The sequence below is a fragment of the Danio rerio genome, chromosome 25 (assembly GCF_052040795.2).
Source record: "Danio rerio strain M-AB ecotype USA chromosome 25, GRCz13ab, whole genome shotgun sequence".
In the NCBI taxonomy this organism is placed as follows: Eukaryota; Metazoa; Chordata; class Actinopteri; order Cypriniformes; family Danionidae; genus Danio; species Danio rerio.
The window spans coordinates 24140642-24161334 of NC_141045.1; the positions used below are offsets into that span (position 1 = coordinate 24140642).

A 20693-nucleotide genomic window follows, 5' to 3' on the forward strand; every position below is an offset into this window, starting at 1 on the left:
TTAAAGTATGATTTTTCATTTCCTAATACATAATGAATATAAAATTTCCTTTTATATTAAATAGCCTCGGTATTTATTCGTATGTTTTATATATGATATTAGAATTTGTGCTTGCTTTTGTAAGTGATTTTAGGTTTTAGAATAGTATATGTAATGTTCTTAATAATATTTGTAAAGGAAGCACAGGCTGAAACTCAATACAGTTTCAGCCTGCATTTGTTAATGGATTTGTAATTTGCTGATTGTTGTATTTGTTTCCTTCGCATACTAATAGAAGAGTCTTTGGAGAGCGACGATGATGATAACCTGTCTCAAGTGATGAGGCACAGAGCCACCATCCCGTGGAGATCCTGTGGGACGTACCTGAGCTCTGCAGGCCTCCTCCTTCTCCTCCTGCTCCTGCTGTCCCAGCTTCTCAAACACTCCCTTTTGGTGGCCATCGACTACTGGCTCGCTCATTGGACGTCCAAAGTCATCACAGCCAAAATCGATGCGGCTGCACACAACTGTTCTCTAGTACAGGTAAATATAAGTCATATATGTGTGAACTGTTTTTACTCTTTCTGAAGAATTTGAATGGTGGAAATTGAGTGATAGGGCATTGAGGTTGGTTGTGGCTGTGTGGTTGCTCAAGTGTTTTATATGGCTGCCAGGCAATTCACAAATCTGTATGATATTATGTCTGGGTGGCACGGTGGCTCAGTGGTTGACACAGAGGGGAATAATGGATAACAATCATGTAGAAGTGCATAAACCTAACTGTAAGCCTAAACTCAACATATCCCTTTATTCTGATTGGCTGATTGAAATGTTGTTCCAGGATCAACATAGATGTTAATTCAGGAACATGTCCTACTTGGTGAAACCAGGTTGGCGGAAACATATTCCTCATTATAATATCGTAAAAAAGAAGCATGCTTTATATTTCCATGAGGCATATCAATTCTAAGAATAGCATGCATACAAGAAAAAGACAGGAGAAGGTCCTAAGAGCCAGACACAAACACTTCAGATTATTAATAGACCACCCTGTCACTAAAGAAGAGCATGTTGTGGAGGGTATGTTGTGGTGTGTGCTATGACAGCTTAGATAACAGTGTGAGACTAGACTCCAGTTGTTCAGCATTAGAGCCGAGTCATGTTATCTAATAAACCTCAACTTGACTGAGTCAGATGGTTAAAACGGTTGTACTTGGAGGATGTCTCAGTGGTACTGCTGACGAGTAGGGTATGTTTAGACATAAATGTATCTCCCCATAAACAGATATAAATACAATCTTCAAATCCCGTGCTATTTGCAGATTTGACTTACATCAGATTCTTCCATCCACTCTCTCCATCCACTCACTATCACTCTCTCAATGGGCATCAGTGTAACTTACCCTAGTATGTACAATGTACTAGGGTTGTCACCACACTGGAATTCGGTACCAATCCATACTGAAATTTTAAAAACATCCATTTCCCACTAACAATTGAGCACTGTTGAGCACGTTCTTAAACAGTGCTGATTTGCCAATGCGTTCACATGCTCACGTTCTTAAATATTGCTGATTTGCCAATGTGTTTACATGCTCAACAGAAATGATTGTGATTGGCAGTGAAGGTCATCAGTTCACTGAACTCACCACTGCTTACTGAGTGCAACTACTGATATAGGGACACTGGGGCGTTTTAAAGCTACCATTTATAAATGGATTGCTCGTAAGTCAGCTTATAGACAAACCAGCTGATAGATGTGACTTAAAAATGCTCTAGTGTCCCTTTATCTGTGTTTAAGAATGTGCTAAACAACACTTAAATATTAGCGGGAAATGGTTGTTTTTAAAATTCCAGTATCGTGACAACCCTACAATCACTGGAATACTGGAGTCATACCTCACCGGCAAATCTTTCTGGGTTTCCTGGAGAGGAGAGGTGTCCAAAGCAACCGATCACTGGGGTACCTCAGGGATAAGTTCTTGGACCCCATTTATTTTCAAATACATTCTATTTTCAAGACCCATCACTAGGAACCATTGTTCAATCACATGGTTTCCTTTATTGTCATGCTAACAACATGTATCCCTAAAAAAATTCCCTCTACCTCCGTCTTCAAGAACTTAAGCACTTAAATATAAATAAATAAACTCAAGCTGATGATATGAGGTGGTAGCGCATTGGGTAGCGATGTTGCCTACAGCACATAGGTCACTGGTTCGAGCCTCTGCTGGGTCAGTTGAAATTTCTGTGTCAAGTTTGCATGTTCTCCCCTTGTTGGCGTGAGTTTTTTCCGGGTGCTCCAGACATGTGCTGTAGGTGAATTAAATAAGCTAAATTGTCTGTAGTGTATGTGTGTGAATGAGAGTGTATGGGTGTTTACCAGTGAAGGGTTGTAGCTGGAAGGGCATCCGCTGTGTAAAACATACGGTGGATAAGTTGGTGGTTCATTCCACTGTGGCCATCCCTGATTAATAAAGGGACTAAGCTGAAAAGAAAATTAATGAGTAAATGATTGACCTATGGCTACTATTGATTAGGCTATTTTTACCTGTCAGAACACTGCTAAACTCGCTTTTTTTGCTTTGATGTACTGGCTCCATCTCGTCCTGTGAATGCCAAGCTCACATTATCTCCTGCAATCTTAGCCAATCATCATTAGTTATGTGGTTGTCCCACACCCAACATATACACACCAAACATAATCAGTTATGTGCCCTACCACTTCAACAACACATAGAGCAGGTTCTATACATGAAAGAGCCTAATCAGATGAAAATCGCTTTCTTAAGCTCAATTATTCCCATCACTTGCTGCCATTTTATATACACTACCTGACAAAAGTCTTGTTGTCGATGCCAGTTGTAAAAGCAACAAATAATAACTTGACTTCTAGTTCAACAGGCCTTTAGTCAACAGAAGATGACAAATTCTTCAGCAGGATAGCACTCCTTCTCATACTTCAACCTCCACATTAAAATTCCTGAAAGTAACGAAAGTCAAGGTGCTCCAGGATTGGCCAGCCCAGTCACCAAACATGAACATTGAGCATGTACAGGGTGAGGTACAGGAGGAGCCACTGAAGATGCATCCAAAAGATCTTGAGGAACCTGCAGGAATGCTTTCTTTGCCATGCCAGATGACTTTATTAATGAGTTATTTGAGTAATTGCAAGCTCATAGGTGTCATACACAATATTCATTCGTTTTCCCCTGCAGCATAACTTTATATTCCATACTGTACATTATTTCTGTTAAGTTATGGCCTACTCAGACTATACTATCCGTACTGTGCCCAGGCCGGTTTCCCGCATCGTTTGAGAAGTGTGAGTGCGCTGAATCAGAGTTCACTTGGGCTTTGGCGCGGTACGCGTGTTTGTGAGTGCAAAACGCGCCAAAGCCCAAAACTGAAAGCGAGACGTGACTTTTAAGGGACTGTTTCATATGGATTTATTAATTATTTTTACTGTTTAGTCGCAAACTGCCGTAGTTTATTAAATACGCAAACCCCTCACTGCACGACAGCTGCACACCTTCAGCAAACCTCCTAATTCCTGCCGCACGAGGGCTTTATGAATGTTTATGAGCGTCAAAAGTGGCTGATGTGTTTGGCGAAATATCTGAGTGTGTGTCACCGCATCCCTAAGGACTGAAGCGATATAACTAGAGAAATCTCCACTGTGCTGAGCGAGAGTGCTTACTGAACAGCGCAGCATCGATGACGTAAGCGTGCCCAGGCCCGATTGTAATGTGAGTGCGAGGCGTGGGGGGTGACGGGAGGGGGGACAAGCGTGCTTTGGCCCAGTTCGAGGCAACTGTACATAGTGCGAGTACGGCCTTAGAAGACTTTTGTTTAAGCAAAGTCAGACCTTACTCTCCTAATTAAATAAATAAAAATCAAAGCATGTTTTGGTAAAACAAGCATGATCTAGAGGCCTTTGTCTTCCTAAAACTTGGATAGACAATAAGACTTTTGTCAGGTAGTGTAAATTTAATAACTACATTTAAAAATGTTATTTCTCAATAATCAGTTAAAAGTTAAACAGGAAAAATCCCAAACTATCACATGTTGTTGTTTTTGCAATTTGCATTAGCGCTGTTAAATTTGACTATGAAAAATACCCAGTCACGTTTATTTAAAAAAATACTTGAAGTGGAGTGAAATTTAGATATGTAGTCTCAACAATTTGACCAGTTTTGTCTGAAATGTGTCACAGACCACCTCCTAAAATGGTTTGAGTGATTGGATTTATATTTAATTCAAATGCATTTTGAATGGCATTTATACCTACACTTTTCCTGATTAAATAGCTATCCTATGAGTAAAAGCAGATGAAGTGACCAGCCTCATAGGCCTTATAGGTCCAGCATAAAGGATTCCTCACACACAGCTGTTCTATGTGATAAGTGGAAAAAAAATGCTGCTCCTGAGCAGAGATAAGTACAGGACAACTTACCAGCCTATTTCACAAACCGGCTTATTCCGATCAATACTTGATTCCTAATCACAGCTTAGGAAATGCTTCAATGCATTTTAAACAGCAGTTTGTGCTGCAGCATTAAATATAAGGTGGATTCAACCCAATTTAGATTTTCCACTAATTAGTTGGTCTTTTTCAGAGTCAGTTCTCTGTATTGATGTTCTTTGATGGAGGTCTACAGTAATAATTAGCCTTCTCCATAGCCAGATTGATTTTCTTTCATTTTGTTGTTTCTTCAGCATATACAATTAGCTTTAGAAGTGTTCCACTACATAAATCAAAATCAGTCACACAATCCTCAGTGTTGATGTGTAATTGGAAGAATTTGCTTGGTAGCAGTGTTAATAGATTTTTTCGAATACACTTAAGATCCGTTCCCACCAAGCATGTGTGGGGAGATTAAATAAAATAAAAAAATGCTGCTGAAATACCATAAAGGAAATTGGGGGAAGTGTGGGAGAACCGTGATGTTGGTGTAATCTTTCTCTAGTGGGAAGGGAGCATAATGATTGGAGATGGAATGAAGAGGCAGATTATTAGCGGAGTCGATCTGAATCTGTGAAGAGAGCAGAGAATTGTCATTAGTGCTTTGATTGAAGTCAGAAGCTCCCTTAGCAACGGTACTCTTGTCCTTATATTTGCCCTGATTAATAGGGTTAACAAGGAGCAGGTGCTCACAATCAGGCTGCTTCATTCTCGTTGTGGTTACTTTGGTGAGGGTGACGAGATGATGACTATGATTAGTACACAATCCAGACCAGATGAAACCGGACAGGTCTAAATGTATCTGGTTGTTTAAACCACAGACAGTTGAAGTCAGAAGTATAGCAAGTGCTCACAACTGTTACACATGCTGAACTCAGGACCAGTACTTTCTGCACATGCTTTTTTTACGCAGAGTCTGTGCTCGCATAGTCTGTGCTCGCTGTAAATACACTTTTCTTCAGCTTACATTAGAAACCAGGTAGTTTATTGTTAGGAAACTAACATCGGGCAAGTCTTATGTATGGAAGTCTTTTTTTATATAATACCCCAATAGTTTACCCTTTAGCAGTCAACTGCAAGGAACCTGGAACTTCAAACAAAAGTGACATTTAGCCTACAATCCTTGCACAACCTACAGTTTTATCTGTTATCTCTCTCTTTTGGTAGTACACAATTTAAACGGGAGGTTTTGGAAACCAGATCTAATTTCAGCGGGGACCATTCAGAACGGGTAGAAAATTATTCTACTAATTCTACTACTAAGCTGGCAGCGGGTGAACAAAGACTGAATATATGATGGGAGTGGTCAAGTATGGAATAAAACCTTGTGGTAGTGGGACTAAAAAGTTTGTCCCGTGCAGACCTCTAGCTTGCACGTGTTGTCTGAAGCAGCGTGTATGCAATGTGTCTATTCGTTCTATTTGGATCCTCTGCACTTTGTCGCTTCTGCACTTGATCTGCAATATAAGATTATTACTTGTCTTGGATGCGGAAATAAAGCAGCGTGCACGCAAAATGTTGCAGACCACGATGGATGTGGAGAACTCGCGGGAGACGTAGAGTGTGCGCATAGAAAAGGGAGATCAAAGTGCAGGAAAAAAAGACTCGTCTCTGTGCACTAGAATAAGCAGCTTGCTCCCTCGTTGTTTAATATGTTTAGTGAAGTGCCACAAAGTAAGAAAGTGCCTCAAATTATGTTCTGTCTTGGGCTACTACCCAGCAGGCACACAACGTCATAAGTTGTTAATATTGGGTTAGATTTGGGTCATGACGTCAGGTGATCAAAATTCAATGTGTAGCCAGCGTTTAAAGACTAATTTATACTTCCGCATCAAGCACATGCATGCTCTAGCGCAGCCTTCACATGGTCACATAGCTCTCGCTGACAGAAGCCGGCGCTGATGCACATCTCTCAAAAAAATTAACAAGACATCGCATGCTCTTTGATTGTTATGGACGTGACGAATGTGTAATGGCATTTGTGTGACTTTGGTAAATCTAACCTAATATTAACAACTTATGACATTGTGTGCATGCTGGGTAGTAGCCCAAGTCAGAAAACCTCTTGCGTTTTGCATCTGTCCCTTTCTGAAAGGATCAGATGTCAGAAGCACTTCAAAACTTATGTGCATGTCAATATCATCAGCTCAAGTTCGTTATTTCAAATATAGATGTACACGCAAGCTCTCTTGAAAAAAAGTGAAACCATTTTTAGACGGCCTTGTAAATAACAACACCACAGATGGCAGATTGTGTTCTTCTTCTTGGCTTTGTGGCTGTTTATCAAGACAACAAGGTTTGTTTGAGCTCAGCTCAACCATAGCTTGCTATTATATGTGTATAGTATTACAATGTAATGTCTTGGCTGTGTATTTAAAAATGGCACTTTCTTTGTTTTAATCTGCTGGCTTGTACACACGCTAGTAATGTTTGTCACTGTCTTGGAGCGCACTAGCTTATACTGTAGATATTCATAAAACTAACATAATGAAACTAACATTGACTTTTTAATTGCAGAGATATATTCATCCTTGAACCCAGGTGGACTCCAAGCGAGCTGTTTTTTTTTTACAGTGCCATCATTTTCTTTCCACAGGACATCGGCTTTACTCACTCATCATACCTGCTGGTGTTCAGCCTGCTGTGCTGCCTGGGAATCGTGCTGTGTTTAGCAACATCAGTGGCTGTGGAGTGGACAGGCCTGCGGGTGGCCAAAGAACTGCACCACAATCTGCTCAGTAATATTATTCTTGCCCCAATGAGGTACATCTGAAACCTTCCCATACTTCTCAAATGTTTATGTGAAATATTATTGCAAATCAAATGTACATCATTGAGTCATGGTGTGTGTGGTAACATATCTGAGTCATGTTGTTTGTGTGTGGTTATATATCAGATCAGAAAATGTGCTGTAGTTGTCTGTTTTGGCATGTGAGAGAGTTTAAGTGCACTATAAAAATTAATGTAAATTAAACACAATTGTAATTGTTAATTTAAAGTGCACTTGTAATATTTACAGCATTACAGGCTACCAAAATTGCCAGTAATACTGTACATTTGACAGCAATTTCACAATTTGTTTTACATTTATTTAAAGATTTTCAATGACAAAATAATAGTATATACAGCATTTTTACAGTGTCTGCTCTGTTTAATTGCATTTATCTTTATGAATATATATATATATATATATATATATATATATATATATATATATATATATATATATATATATATATATATATATATATATATATATATATATATATTCACTTAGTTTGACAATGTTTTGGAGATTTGGCAAAGCTACACAGAAAGGGTAGCTAAAAATAAAAAAAAGAAATAAATGAATGAAAAATACTAAATAAACACAATCAAAACAAAAATACTACAACATTTAATTTACTGTATTTTGTTTTGTTTATGATTAGCAACTCTTTATATTTGTTATCCCGGATCCAATATTTCATTTGACTAACAGAAAATCATCAACAATCAACAAATGTGTTCTTAAAGGGTTAGTTCACCCAAAAATTTAAAGTATGTAATTAATTATTCACCCTCATGTTGTTTCAACCCCTTCAGACTTTTATTCTTCCTCAAATACAAATGAAGATTTGTTTTAGGTGAAATTTGAGAGCTCCCTCATCCTCAGTAGACAGCCTTGTTCCCGACTTGTTCAAAGCCCATAAAGGCACCAACAATATGTGCAATATACTGACACTGAGGAATAAGTAAAGTCATTATTTTTGGTTTTGAATTAATTTGCAGGGGGGGTTGGGGGGTTCATATAATGTTTAGTCAAAGTGGTTTGGCTGAACAAATATAAATATGTTAATATTTTATATATAAATTGCTCACTCTGTCTTCTTTTCCTAGGCTCTTCGAAACGACACCTTTAGGAAGCATATTAAATCGTTTCTCTTCCGACACCAATACAATAGATCAGGTATTATGTCCAAACAATAACTAAAATGAATTCTTTGTGCAGTATTTGCACAATAGGCAATATATACATTTGAAGTCAGAATTAGTAGCCCTTATTTTTTCAATACATTTATAAACATAATAGGTTTAATTACAAATTTATTTTATCTTTGCTATGATGACTGCACAATATTTTACTAGATATTTTTGTAAGATTCTAGTATTCAGCTTAAAGTGACATTTAAAGGCTTAGGTTAGTCATTGTATAACAGTGGTTTGTTCTGTAGACAATCGAAAACAAATATTGAATAATGGGGCTAAAAATATTGACCCTTTAAATGATTCTTAAAAAATTAAAAACTGCTTTTATTCTTGCCGAAATAAAATAAATAATAAAAAAAATATTAGAAAATACTGTAAAAAAATTCTTGCTCCCTTAAACATCATTTGGCAAATATTTTTCTTCCTAAAAGGGCTAATCATTTTGACTTTTAATGTACATATCCTTAGTGATTATTAGAAACTGCATTTAGCATTAGCTTCTTCTATCTGCATATAAATATTTCTGTCTCTTTATGTTCCAGCACATTCCTGCTACTCTTGAGTGTCTGAGTCGCTCAACGCTGCTGTGTGTGTCAGCTCTGGGTGTGATCTCATACGTTACTCCAGTTTTCCTCATCGTATTAGCCCCTCTGACTATCGCCTGCTACTTCATCCAGAAATACTTCAGAGTCGCCTCGAAGTAATTCAGTTTTTGCTTCTTGCCATTTATTTATTTATTTATTTATTATGTGAATGATATTGTGTGTATGTACAGTATAACATATTATTCGGCACATCTGGTGTCAATAACCAGACTGAACTGTTCTGACAACAGTTCTGACTGGTTCTCGAGTTTGATTGGCTGATAGCCATGCAATATTTTGCAATATCAGAACTCGTACAGCCTATTCACTCTTGTGTATTACTCCACCCACATAGAGTGGCAGCAAATCAATAAACTCACTACAGTTTGACAAATATTGCAGCTGTTGGACAACACAATGTACTTTGAGGCTTTTTTCAGGTGAGAATGTAGTTGTTTAGATTGCAACTAAGTAGTTTATTTATAAGAATAGTGCCTATTTTAAATATTTATATTTTTTCCCAACTCCTTTTTATTATATTTTAACATGTATATACACTTTCTATGTGTCAGATATAACATAAACCAACAAGCAAACAAATTGACAAACAAAACAGAAAGCTTCATTATGTATTCATTTCTTAATATATAAGTTACTTTTTTCCATTGACATGTTTGTTACCATGTCTTTCAGCCAATGATCTATAGTTGGAGCATGTATACTTTTCCAATTTAAAGAAATAAGCCGTTTAGTTTACAGAATACATATATTCATAAATATATGCTCCGTCTTTTTAAACTTGATCTCCTTGGGATATAAATGAAATTTTAAAAAAATTTAAGGACACATTAGTATATTAACCTTAAGTCAAGTTTTCAAGAATTTCTTCACACCTTTCCAAAAGTTATGTATTTCTTTACATTCCCATATACAGCGATGCAACGTTCCTTTAAGGTCCCTGCATCTCAAGCAAGTTTCTAGAATATTTTCTCTTTATTTATGCAACAAAACGGGAGTTGTGTAAATCTTCATCAACCACTTAAATTGTAACAGTTTCAGACGAGTGTTCATTGTTAGTTATTGAGCTTCCTCGCATGTATTAATCCAGCCCTCTGCAAAAATATCCTCCTTAAGAACTAAATACTTATAATTTTGGAGATTCAGTGCATCGGCGGCTAGCCTGTCATACTGAGCAGAGCAAAAACGATTGCCGTTCTGCCACAAGATGGCAACAGAGACCGCATAATATGTCCTTAGGGGAGAAAAACACATTATTTTGTGTAAGTTTCCACCTACAGCAGATCAAATCCTTATTAAACAGGCAATTGACATTATTAGACGATCTCTGTCTTTTGGAGTGTTTGCTTTGCTTTGGCCTTTTTTTGCAGTTAATTATTGTAAAATCTCAATCGCAAAAGGAAATCTCTGTAGAGTGATGGCATTTCATGCTGTTCAGCCTTATAATCTTAAAATGTGAGCAAAATCATCTGTTTTATCATCACTTTAGATATCAAGCTAGAGAATCATTTAAAGTTAGCTCTAAAGTGGCGTTTGGGAATTAGCAATGATTTCTGCTGTTCTGACAGTCAGTTGCAGATGTGAATGCACGATGGGAGAAAGTAATTCCTTGTACAAACAGATTTTTGAAACTCTCCATGTTTAATTTTCTTTTTATATACACCATTATGGTGTTGAACTGTTGTATAAACACAATATCACACTCGTAGCACTGCGAAATGTCTATATATTATCACTGGTGGGACATTAAAGCGGGTCGCACACCGGATGCACACATTTGCATGTTATTTAAAGTGAAACTATTCAGATTGCCTTCTGTAGCGTGGCAGAAATATGAACAGTGTCCTAAGTCGTAGCTGGACGCCGCAGACAGCTGCCGACATCGAGCCTCGGCTGCGTCAGTTGGCATTTATGTGTGGATTTTGCATGTTCTCTCTGTGTTGGTGTGGGTTTCTTCCGGGTGCTTTGGTTTCCCCCACAAGTCCAAAGACATGTGCTATAGGTGAATTGGGTTTGCTAAAATTGACCGTAGTGTATGTGTGTGTGGGTGAGTGTGTATGGATGTTTCCCAGTGATGGGTTGTGGGTGGAAGGGCATCTGTCGCATAAAACATATGCTGGATAAGTTGGTGATTCATTTCACTGTGGTGACCCTAAAATAATAAAGGGACTAAGCTAAAAAGAAAATGAAATGTGTTGAAATAAAAAATCTTCTTCCCATTAAACAGAAATTGTTGAAATAAATATACAAGGGGCTAATAATTCTGACTTCAACTGTATATATGTCTGTGTGTGTATTTGCAGAGATCTCCAGCAGCTAGAAGACAGCACACAGCTTCCTCTGCTCTCACACTTCTCTGAGACAGTAGAGGGACTCACAACCATCAGAGCATTTAGGTGGGCAGAAACACTCTGTTATAGTCTCAGCACTTGTTCAGTCATGCAACACCTTCTAAGTGCCTTTACAAGTGTATTAAACGGCTTCTTGGTGTATTTTCCTTTCTTAGGTATGAGCCTAGATTCAGACAGAGGCTTCTACAGTTCACAGATGCCAATAACATGGCCTCTCTCTTCCTCACAGCAGCAAACCGCTGGTTGGAGGTTCGAATGGTGAGTCTGTAACCCACTCAACTGCCCTGTTTTTTGTGTGGTGTTTATTCATGTTACAGCCTTATTCCAAACTGGATACCTCATAATGACTATGTGAAAAACGATTTTTTTGAATATGTTGCAAGTTTCTTAAAAATAAAACACCTGAAGAAATCACATGTACAGAAGTATTCACAGCCTTGCTGTAAAGCTCTAAATTGAGCTCAGGTACGTTCTGTTTCCACTGATCATTCTTGAGATGTTTCAGCAGCTTAATATGATTTAATAGGAGCACCTGTGGTAAATTCAGTGGATTGAACATGATTTGAAAAGGCATACACATGTCTATACAAGGTCCCAGGGTTGACAGTGCATGTCAAAGCACAAACCAAGCATGAAGACAAAGGAATTGTCTGTAGACCTCTGAAACAGGATTGTCTTGAGGCACAAGGCTGAAGAAGCTTACAGAAGAATTTCTGCTACTCTGAAAGTTCCAATGAGCCCAGTGGTCTCCATCATCCATAAGTGGAAGATGTTTGTAACCACCAAGATTCTTCCTAGAGCTGCCTGGCCGACCATCTAAGCTGAGTGATTGGGAAGAAGGGCCTTAGTGAGGGAGGTGATCAATAACCTGATGGTCACTCTGTCTGAGCTCCAGCGTTCTTCTGTGGAGAGAGGAAAACCTTACAGCAGGACAACCATCAGTGCAGCAATCCACCAATCAGGCCTGTATGGTAGAGTGGTCAGACAGAAGCCACTACCCACATGGAATTTGCCAAAGTCATCTGATGGACTCTCAGACCATAAGAAACTAAATACTCTGGTCTAATGATACTAATATTGAACTCGAGTGAATGTCAGGTGTTACGTTTGGAGAAAACCATGCACCGCTCATCACCAGGCTAATACCATCCATGCAGTGAAGCATGGTGGTGGAAGCATCATGCTGTGGGGATGTTTTTCAGCAGCGGGAACTGGAAGACTAGTCAGAATAGAGGGGAAGATGAATGCAGCAATGTACAGTGACGTCCTAAATGAAAACCTGCTTCAAAGTGCTCTTGACCTCAGACTGGGGCGACGGTTCATCTTCCAGCAGGACAATGACCCAAAGCACACCACCAAAATATCAATGGAGTGGCTTCATAGCAACTCGGTAAATGTCCTTGAGTGGTCCAGCCAGAGCCCAATCCTAAATCCTATTGAACATCTCTGGAGAGATCTGAAAATGGCTGTACACAGTCGATTCCCATCCAACCTGCTAGAGCTTGAGAGGTACTGCAAAGTGGAATGGGCAAAAATTCCCAAAGACATGTGTGCCAAGCTTGTGGCATCATATTCAAAAAGACTTGAGGCAGTAATTGCTGCCAAAGGTGCATCAACAAAGTATTGAGCAAAGGTTGTGAATGCTTCTGTACATGTGATTTTTCAGTTTTTTTCTTTCGAAAAATCTTTTTTCACATTGTCATTTTGGGGTATTGTGTGTAGAATTTTGGGAAAATAATTGTACTTCTTGTCAACTCCACAATGACCAGCAGTCTGTTTTATCTCTGCACAGGAGTACATCGGGGCCTGTATTGTTCTAATAGCAGCCGTTGCCTCCATTACAAACTCCCTGTACAGTCATCTATCCACAGGGCTGGTGGGGCTGGGACTCACATATGCCCTAATGGTATGACAAACACACACACACACACACACACACACACACACACACACACACACACACACACACACACACACACACACACACACACACACACACACACACACACACACACACACACACACACACACACACACATATATATACACATACAGTTGAAGTCTGAATTATTAGCCTCCTAAATTATTAGCCCCATGTTTATTTTTCCCTCAGTTTAGAGAAGATTTGTTTCAACACATTTCTAAACATAATAGTTTTTAAAATTTCTGATTTATTTTATCTTTGCCATGAGGTCAGTAAATATTATTTTACTAGATATTATTCTAGACACTAATATTCAGCTTAAAGTGACATTTAAAGGCTTAATTAGGTTTATTCGGCAGGTTAGGGTAATTAGGCATTTCATTAATAATGGTTTGTTCTGTAGACTATCAAATTAAAATATTGCCTAAGGGGGCTAATAATATTGACGTTAAATGGTTTTTAAAAAATGTAAAACTAGTCAAAATAAAACAAATAAGACTTTCTCCAGAAGAAAAAAATATATAATAGGAAATACTGTGAAAAAAAATCCTTGCTCTGTTAAACATCATTTGGGAAATATTTGAAAAAGGAAGGCTAATAATTTTGTCTTCTACATGATAATCATCAGCAATATTGGGTAACTTGTGCAATATTTTGTCTCTCAGGTATCCAACTACCTGAACTGGATGGTGCGTAATCTAGCAGACATGGAGGTGCAGCTTGGGGCTGTGAAGAGAATAAAAGCCTTACTAAGGACAGAACCTGAAAACTATGAGGGTCTTCTGTGTGAGTATCATGTGACCACGCTTACTGACTAAAGCTGTTTCGCTCCTTACTTTGAGTCTCAGTTTCAGCAGACATGCACGCTCAGCATCTGTCTCCTTCATTTCTTGTTTGCTCAGGTTCAGGTTCATATTATTCGTACCCTGTATGTGGTAGACTAGCTTTTGCAATGTTATGAGTTCTCTAGTCCCTCTGGGATTTTGCTGGGATTTTTTAATTTTTATATTTGCACTGTAATATGAGTGATTTCTGTGATTGCTTTTCTGAAAACTAAGCTTCAAGTCTTGTGTTTTGCTGTGAAAATATATAAAAGTTTTGATCTCAGGAAACCATTAGGCTCTGTTGCTAATAATAATAATAAAAATGAATAAAAAAATAGTTTTAAAGTTCCCAGCATCACTTTATCTGCCTCTGGACTAAAATGTTGCAATAAAAAAAATTATCTGCATTAAAAATGTCAAAATAAAAAAAATATGACTGTTAATAAATTGACATGTATATTCATAAGGCCTATAGGCTATAGTTTTAATAAGGCTTAGCTTTACAAAACAGGATTATAAATGATAAATCTTTGCTTAAAAAATTATTTCATGCTAGGAATATATACAAATATTATATATCAAACTAAAGATTGAAGATTCTGCTTTTAAATAAACAAAACGCATTGTATTTTAACCTGTGTTCAGGTTTTATTGCCAATTGAATCTAGATAGAAACAGAGATTGTTACCAGATATATAGTATATAACACACACAGACATATACACTCACTGGCAACTTTATTATGTACACCTTACTAGTAGTATCCAGTTGGCCCACCTTTTGCCTTCAGAACTGCCTTAATCCTCAGTGGCATAGACTTTAACAAGATACTGGAAATATTCCTCAGAGATTTTGGTCCATATTGACATAATAGCATCACCCAGTTTCTGCAGATTTGTCAGCTGCACATCCATGATGCAAATCTCCCGCACATCCCAAAGATGCTCTATTAGAACCATCTGGTGACTAGGGAGGCCATTTGAAGCTAGTCTGAGATGATCACGCTTTATAAAATGGCACAGTATCCTGCTGGAAGTAGCCATCAGAAGATGGGTACACTGTGGTCATAAAGGGAAGGACATGGTCAGCAACAATACTCAGGTTGGCTGTGGCGTTGACATGATGCTTAATTGGTACTAGTGGACCCATAGTGTGGCAAGAAAATATCGCTCACACTATTACACCACCACCACCAGCCTGAACCGTTAATACAAGGCAGGAGTGATCCATGCTTTCATGTTGTTGACGCCAAATTTTTCCCTACCATCCGAATGTCACAGCAGATATAGAGACTCATCAGACCAGGCAACAATTTTCCAATCTTCTATTGTCTAATTTTAGTGTGCCTGTGCGAGGTGTAGCCTCCGTTTTCTGTTCTTAGCTGACATGAGTAGACCACAGTGTGGTCTTTTGCTGCTATAGCCCATCTGCCTCAAGGTTGGACGTGTTGTGCGTTCAGAGATGCTCTTCTGCATACCTCGGTTGTAACGAGTGGTTATTTGAGTTACTGTTGCCTTTCTATCAGCTTGAACCAGTCTGGCCATTCTCCTCTTACCTCTGGCATCAACAAGGCATTTGCGCCCAAAGAACTGCCACTCACTGAATATTTTTTCTTTTTCTTTTTCGTTTAACCCCAGAGATGGTTGTGCATGAAAATCTCAGTAGATCAGCAGTTTCTGAAATACTCAGACCAGCCTGTCTGGGACAAACAACCATGCCACGTTCAAAGTCACTTAAATCCCCTTTTTTCCTAATTCTGATGCTTGGTTTGAAATGCAGCAAGTCATCTTGACCATGTCTACATGCCTAAATGCATTGAGATGCTGCCATGGGATTGTCTGATTAAAAATTTGCATTAAGGAGCAGGTGATCCTAATAAAGTGGCCGGTGTGTGTGTGTGTGTGTATATATATATATATATATATATATATATATATATATATATATATATATATATATATATATATATATATATATATATATATATATATATATATATTATAATTATATAAATTTATTTATTTTCCAAAAAATGTATCCAAATTTTTGTATTTTTGATTGTGATAAAAGTTGTGATTAAAAAAAACGTGAAAAAAAATTAAGTGTGTGTGTACAGGTTTTTGGAAACTTACAGGGACAGAAAGATGTCTAATGACATTTGTGTGACTTAACAGTACTCTATAAAAATACTCACCTTGTGTCAATGTAATTCAAAATGCTTAAAATTATAGATGATAAGGGGATACTTTTGATATAATAAAAATTTGCTGCAGGTTTCCTGTGAGATTTGAGTTTATGGACATGTAATAATAGTTTTGTTTACTGAATAAAATGCATTATGCCTATAAGGTGTCCTTGTATTCCAAGTATACTTGTATGTTTGTGTGTGTGTGTGTGTGCTTGTATATTTTGTTTGTGGTGTCTGTCAAATGTAAAAGATTTGAGAACTGTCCTATCACAACTTCAATAGTCAAAATTTTGGTATTTTCACAGTAAAACACTAGAATTAAACCAAATAAGTTCTTAAGTTTTAGAAAAGCAATCACTAAATCATTTCAGATTGCAAAATTGCAAAATAAAATGATGGGTTGGAATATAGTAATTACAGAACTTTCATTTTTGGGTGAACTAACCCTTCACTGTAAAAAATCTTGAGCTCCACACAATCCCTTCCTGTCGTTATAACACAAATTAAGGTAATTCAATGTTTATTACAAATTTAAGTTGATTGAACTTAGAACCATTAAACTGTAGTATAAGTGGTTTGACCAAGCAGCAAACATCATTTTTTTAAAGAGTGTTTAACCATAAACAGTTACATTAAAAACCTTACACTTTGACTTAAAAACACATTATAGACACGAGCATGTGGACAGCAAACTCTCACTGCCAACGGTTGTGTATAAGTCTGATGAGTTTCTGTTTATCTTTCTCTGTATACCTAACGCCTCCTATGTCTTCGCTTAAATGTTTCTCTTTCAGCGGCATCTCAGGTTCCAGAAGGCTGGCCTCAGCAGGGTGAAATTCAAATCCAAAATCTGAGCGTGAGATACGATAGTACCCTGAAACCGGTCCTCAAACATGTCAATGCCCACATCAAACCAGGACAAAAGGTAGAGTTGCTGTCAAATATCACTGCCGAAACTCTAAAAGAATTACAGTTGAATTCAGAATTATTAGCCCTCCTGAATATTTTTTCCCAGTTTCTGTTTAACATGATGACAAAACATAATATTTTACTATAAAATTTTCAAGATATTAGTATTCAGCTTAAAGTGACATTTCACTATCAAGGACCAGGCTACAACCCTTGCTTGTGAAACTTTATTACAAGTTGTTTTAGTGAAGTAGGTAATAGTTATAAAGATTGAGTCGAGATGTATGGATGATCGTTAAACTGGCTGATCAGGGAGTCTTGTCCAGGGAGACTCAGAGTAAGGGCTCGATCTCATAGGTTAGGGTGGAACCTTTAGAAGACCCCCGATGAAGCCTGTGGAAGAAGGATTTTAAGAGGTATAAGGAGGGGAGGGAGGTGTGTAGGGGATAAGTTGGTGAGTTTAGAAGGAAATTAGGTGGGAGTGAGTGAGAATCTGAGACAAACGGTTTAGGGAGGATCCATTTCCCCTAAATAGTAGACGAGGGAAGCTGATTTGTTTAGGCATGGCCCCACTACTAAACTTTTGTTAATTCTTTAACTCCATTGAAAGGCTAAACAAGGTTATCTTGGCAAAGTAATTAGGCAAGTCATTAGCCCCTTTCACACATACAGGTCTTTCCGGAAAATTACCGGCAATTTTCCAGAAATGGATGATGTGTGAATTGGCCCTTTTTGAAAATACCGCCAAATTTGTTCTGGCAATTTTCCGGAAAGAGAAGTTTTACTGAACATTACCAGGAACTTTCCGTTATGCTGCTCTGTGTGAACACAGAAAGATATTTGATGGAAAGAGCACGTTGACGTTTGGAACACGCTGACGTGAGACGTCTACTTCAGCCAATCAGAACATTCAGATACACTCACATCCATGCTGTTTATGAAAATAAAAGCCTTTGGTTATTTTTCCAGGCACATTTAGCTGCTAGTTGTTAGTCAGATAATGTTTCTATGTTCCTTCTTTATGCCAACTGTGTCAAAAAATAACAATAAACTGCCAGTGATAAATCACTGTTTAACTTCAAGCTCTGCTTCAGTTGCTTGTTGCGTGTGTTCCTCCATGTTTTCATTGAAGCTGTTCACAGTATTTATCCATCCACAGAATTTGAAATATAGTCAAAAGTGTAAACATTTAGTTGCGGTTAGCGCTTCTGCTTTTGGATGCCTCTGGGACAAAAACTGCTGTATGAATGCTAAAGCTTTAAATACAAATTAAACCATCAACAAAAGCCTGACCCCTTCGATCTTTACAAATACAAGGGCAGCCTTTAAGAGGTCATTTGGTTAATAATGTCAAAATTTACTGGTATTTTGGAATGTTTGTGTGAATGGTCTTTTCTGGAAAAATTCAGGAACATCCTTGCCTGTGTGAACAGCGCTTTTTTGACTTTACTAGTAAAGTTGTTCCGGAAATTTTCCAGATATTTACTGGTTTCACTGTGTGAAAGGGGCTATTGTTATAACAAAGGTTTGTTCCGTAGTCAACCGGAAAAAAAAATTGCTTAAAGGGGCTAATAATATTGACCTTAAAATGATTTTAAAAAATTAAATCTACTTTTATTCTAGCCGAAATAAAAAGAAAAGTCAAGTCAAGTCAACTTTATTGTCAATCAAACCATGCAACATTACATTACACAGTAGACTGAAATTGCGTTTCTCCCATACTCCAATGTGCAATTTAAAAAACAAAAACAAAAATATGACACACACTAGACATAAACTAAACATTTAACTAATATAGTACAAGATAAATTAAATAATAGACACTAATAAACTGTGAACAGTTACCATATATCCTATTGTTCCAGAATGGGACCAAGTTGAGGTATTTATTGTAGTGCAATTAGGTGCAGTATGGCAAAAGTGCAAAGTGCAAAGTAGCAGCTTAGAGGTAAGTGAATTTTGTAAACATGTTACACGTGCAAGGAATATTAAAAGACTTCTTCCAGAAAAAAATATATATTATATGAAATACAGTGAAAAAGTTCTTGCTCTGTTAAACATAATTTGGGAAAATTTTTTTTTTAAAATTCCAGCAGGTTGAATAATTTTGACCACCTGTGTGTATAATGAAGGGAAATAAATGACATTGTGTTCTTCCGTTACAGCTTGGAATCTGTGGTAGAACAGGAAGTGGCAAATCATCGTTCTCCTTAGCTTTCTTCCGGATGGTGGACACATTTGAGGGTAAATATTTTTCGAGCTAATATACAAACTGTAATTTCAAATATGGCATGAACTTTAAGTCATTACATATGATCCAACAGGACGAATAATCATTGACGACATCGATATAGCAAAGCTGCCTCTTCAGACGCTGAGGTCACGCTTCTCCATTATTCAACAAGATCCATTCCTATTCAGTGGAACAATCCGGTATGACCCCACATTTTCGCACTAACTGTCACAGCCCATTAGAGCTGCATGATCAGTCATAAAACATGATCATCTTGATTCAACCCATCACGCAATCTTAATCCAGCATTGCTTATATTATAATTATATTTCATCTTTACATTGTTTTCTATACATCGCGACAAACTCTGAATGTTATTGAACTCTTTATTCTTCCAATTCAGTTCTGTCTTCATGTACTATGTTGCAAAATTACATGTTTGCCAGCGTGAAATCACTCGTGGCCTGATGCGTTTGAGTTTTCTATGATCATGTTTAAGCATACCAAAAACAATATTAATGTGTAAATTTCTTATACGTTTCATTACATTTCTTTAGATTTGATTGACTATTGTGTATTATGAGCAAAGACTATTATGTCTTATTTTATTGTTTGAAAAAGTAATGCTCTGAAATAAATTTTGATTTGATTTACTTCAAACAGAATATCCAACGCTATCCCACAGCAAATCGTAACTTGTTTGATTTAGTGGCTTATTCGTATCAATACGTACGATCTCATTCGTACAATTTAGTACAATTTGCTTATCCCCCAAAGACGGCTGGGTTGGGAGTGTGGTTGGGTGCCACACACCTTTTTAATATCATACAAATTAGCCACTAAACTGACAAAACCTAAAATAGTTATGTTTACTTATGAGATCAGGCTGGAATATCATACACTTAAGACAATTCTTCAAACAAAATACATTTCATCATAATCAACAAAAATATTTCCTTATCTTTTTACTCTTAAATAACAAATAAATTTAGACGCGCAAGCTTATTAACAGACATATAGAATCGTGATCTTTGTTTGAAGCCAAAAAATCATTGACAGCTCTATAACCTGTATAGAAATCTGATACATGTAAATATATGCAAATTACTTATATAATGTAACATATTTGAATATATATACACATACATACATACATACGTATGTTTGTGTGTGTGTGTGTGTGTGTGTGTGTGTGTGTGTGTGTGTGTGTGTGTGTGTGTGCGTGTGTGTGTGTGTGTTTAAACAAAAA

General features: G+C 37.3%; 1 protein-coding gene across 4 annotated transcripts in view; it reads left to right on the plus strand.

Annotated features, from left to right (window-relative positions):
* abcc8 (ATP binding cassette subfamily C member 8) overlaps positions 1 to 20693 on the plus strand; it is a 131278-nt gene that overhangs the window by 102492 nt on the left and 8093 nt on the right. For all 4 annotated transcript variants that reach the window (XM_087310752.1, XM_087310751.1, NM_001172647.2 and 1 more), the window contains 11 exon segments: positions 275 to 522; positions 7041 to 7207; positions 8324 to 8393; positions 8956 to 9113; positions 11319 to 11411; positions 11522 to 11624; positions 13159 to 13272; positions 13956 to 14076; positions 17097 to 17227; positions 19377 to 19455; positions 19536 to 19644. In XM_087310752.1, the coding sequence (XP_087166878.1) occupies positions 275 to 522; positions 7041 to 7207; positions 8324 to 8393; positions 8956 to 9113; positions 11319 to 11411; positions 11522 to 11624; positions 13159 to 13272; positions 13956 to 14076; positions 17097 to 17227; positions 19377 to 19455; positions 19536 to 19644 (1393 nt within the window).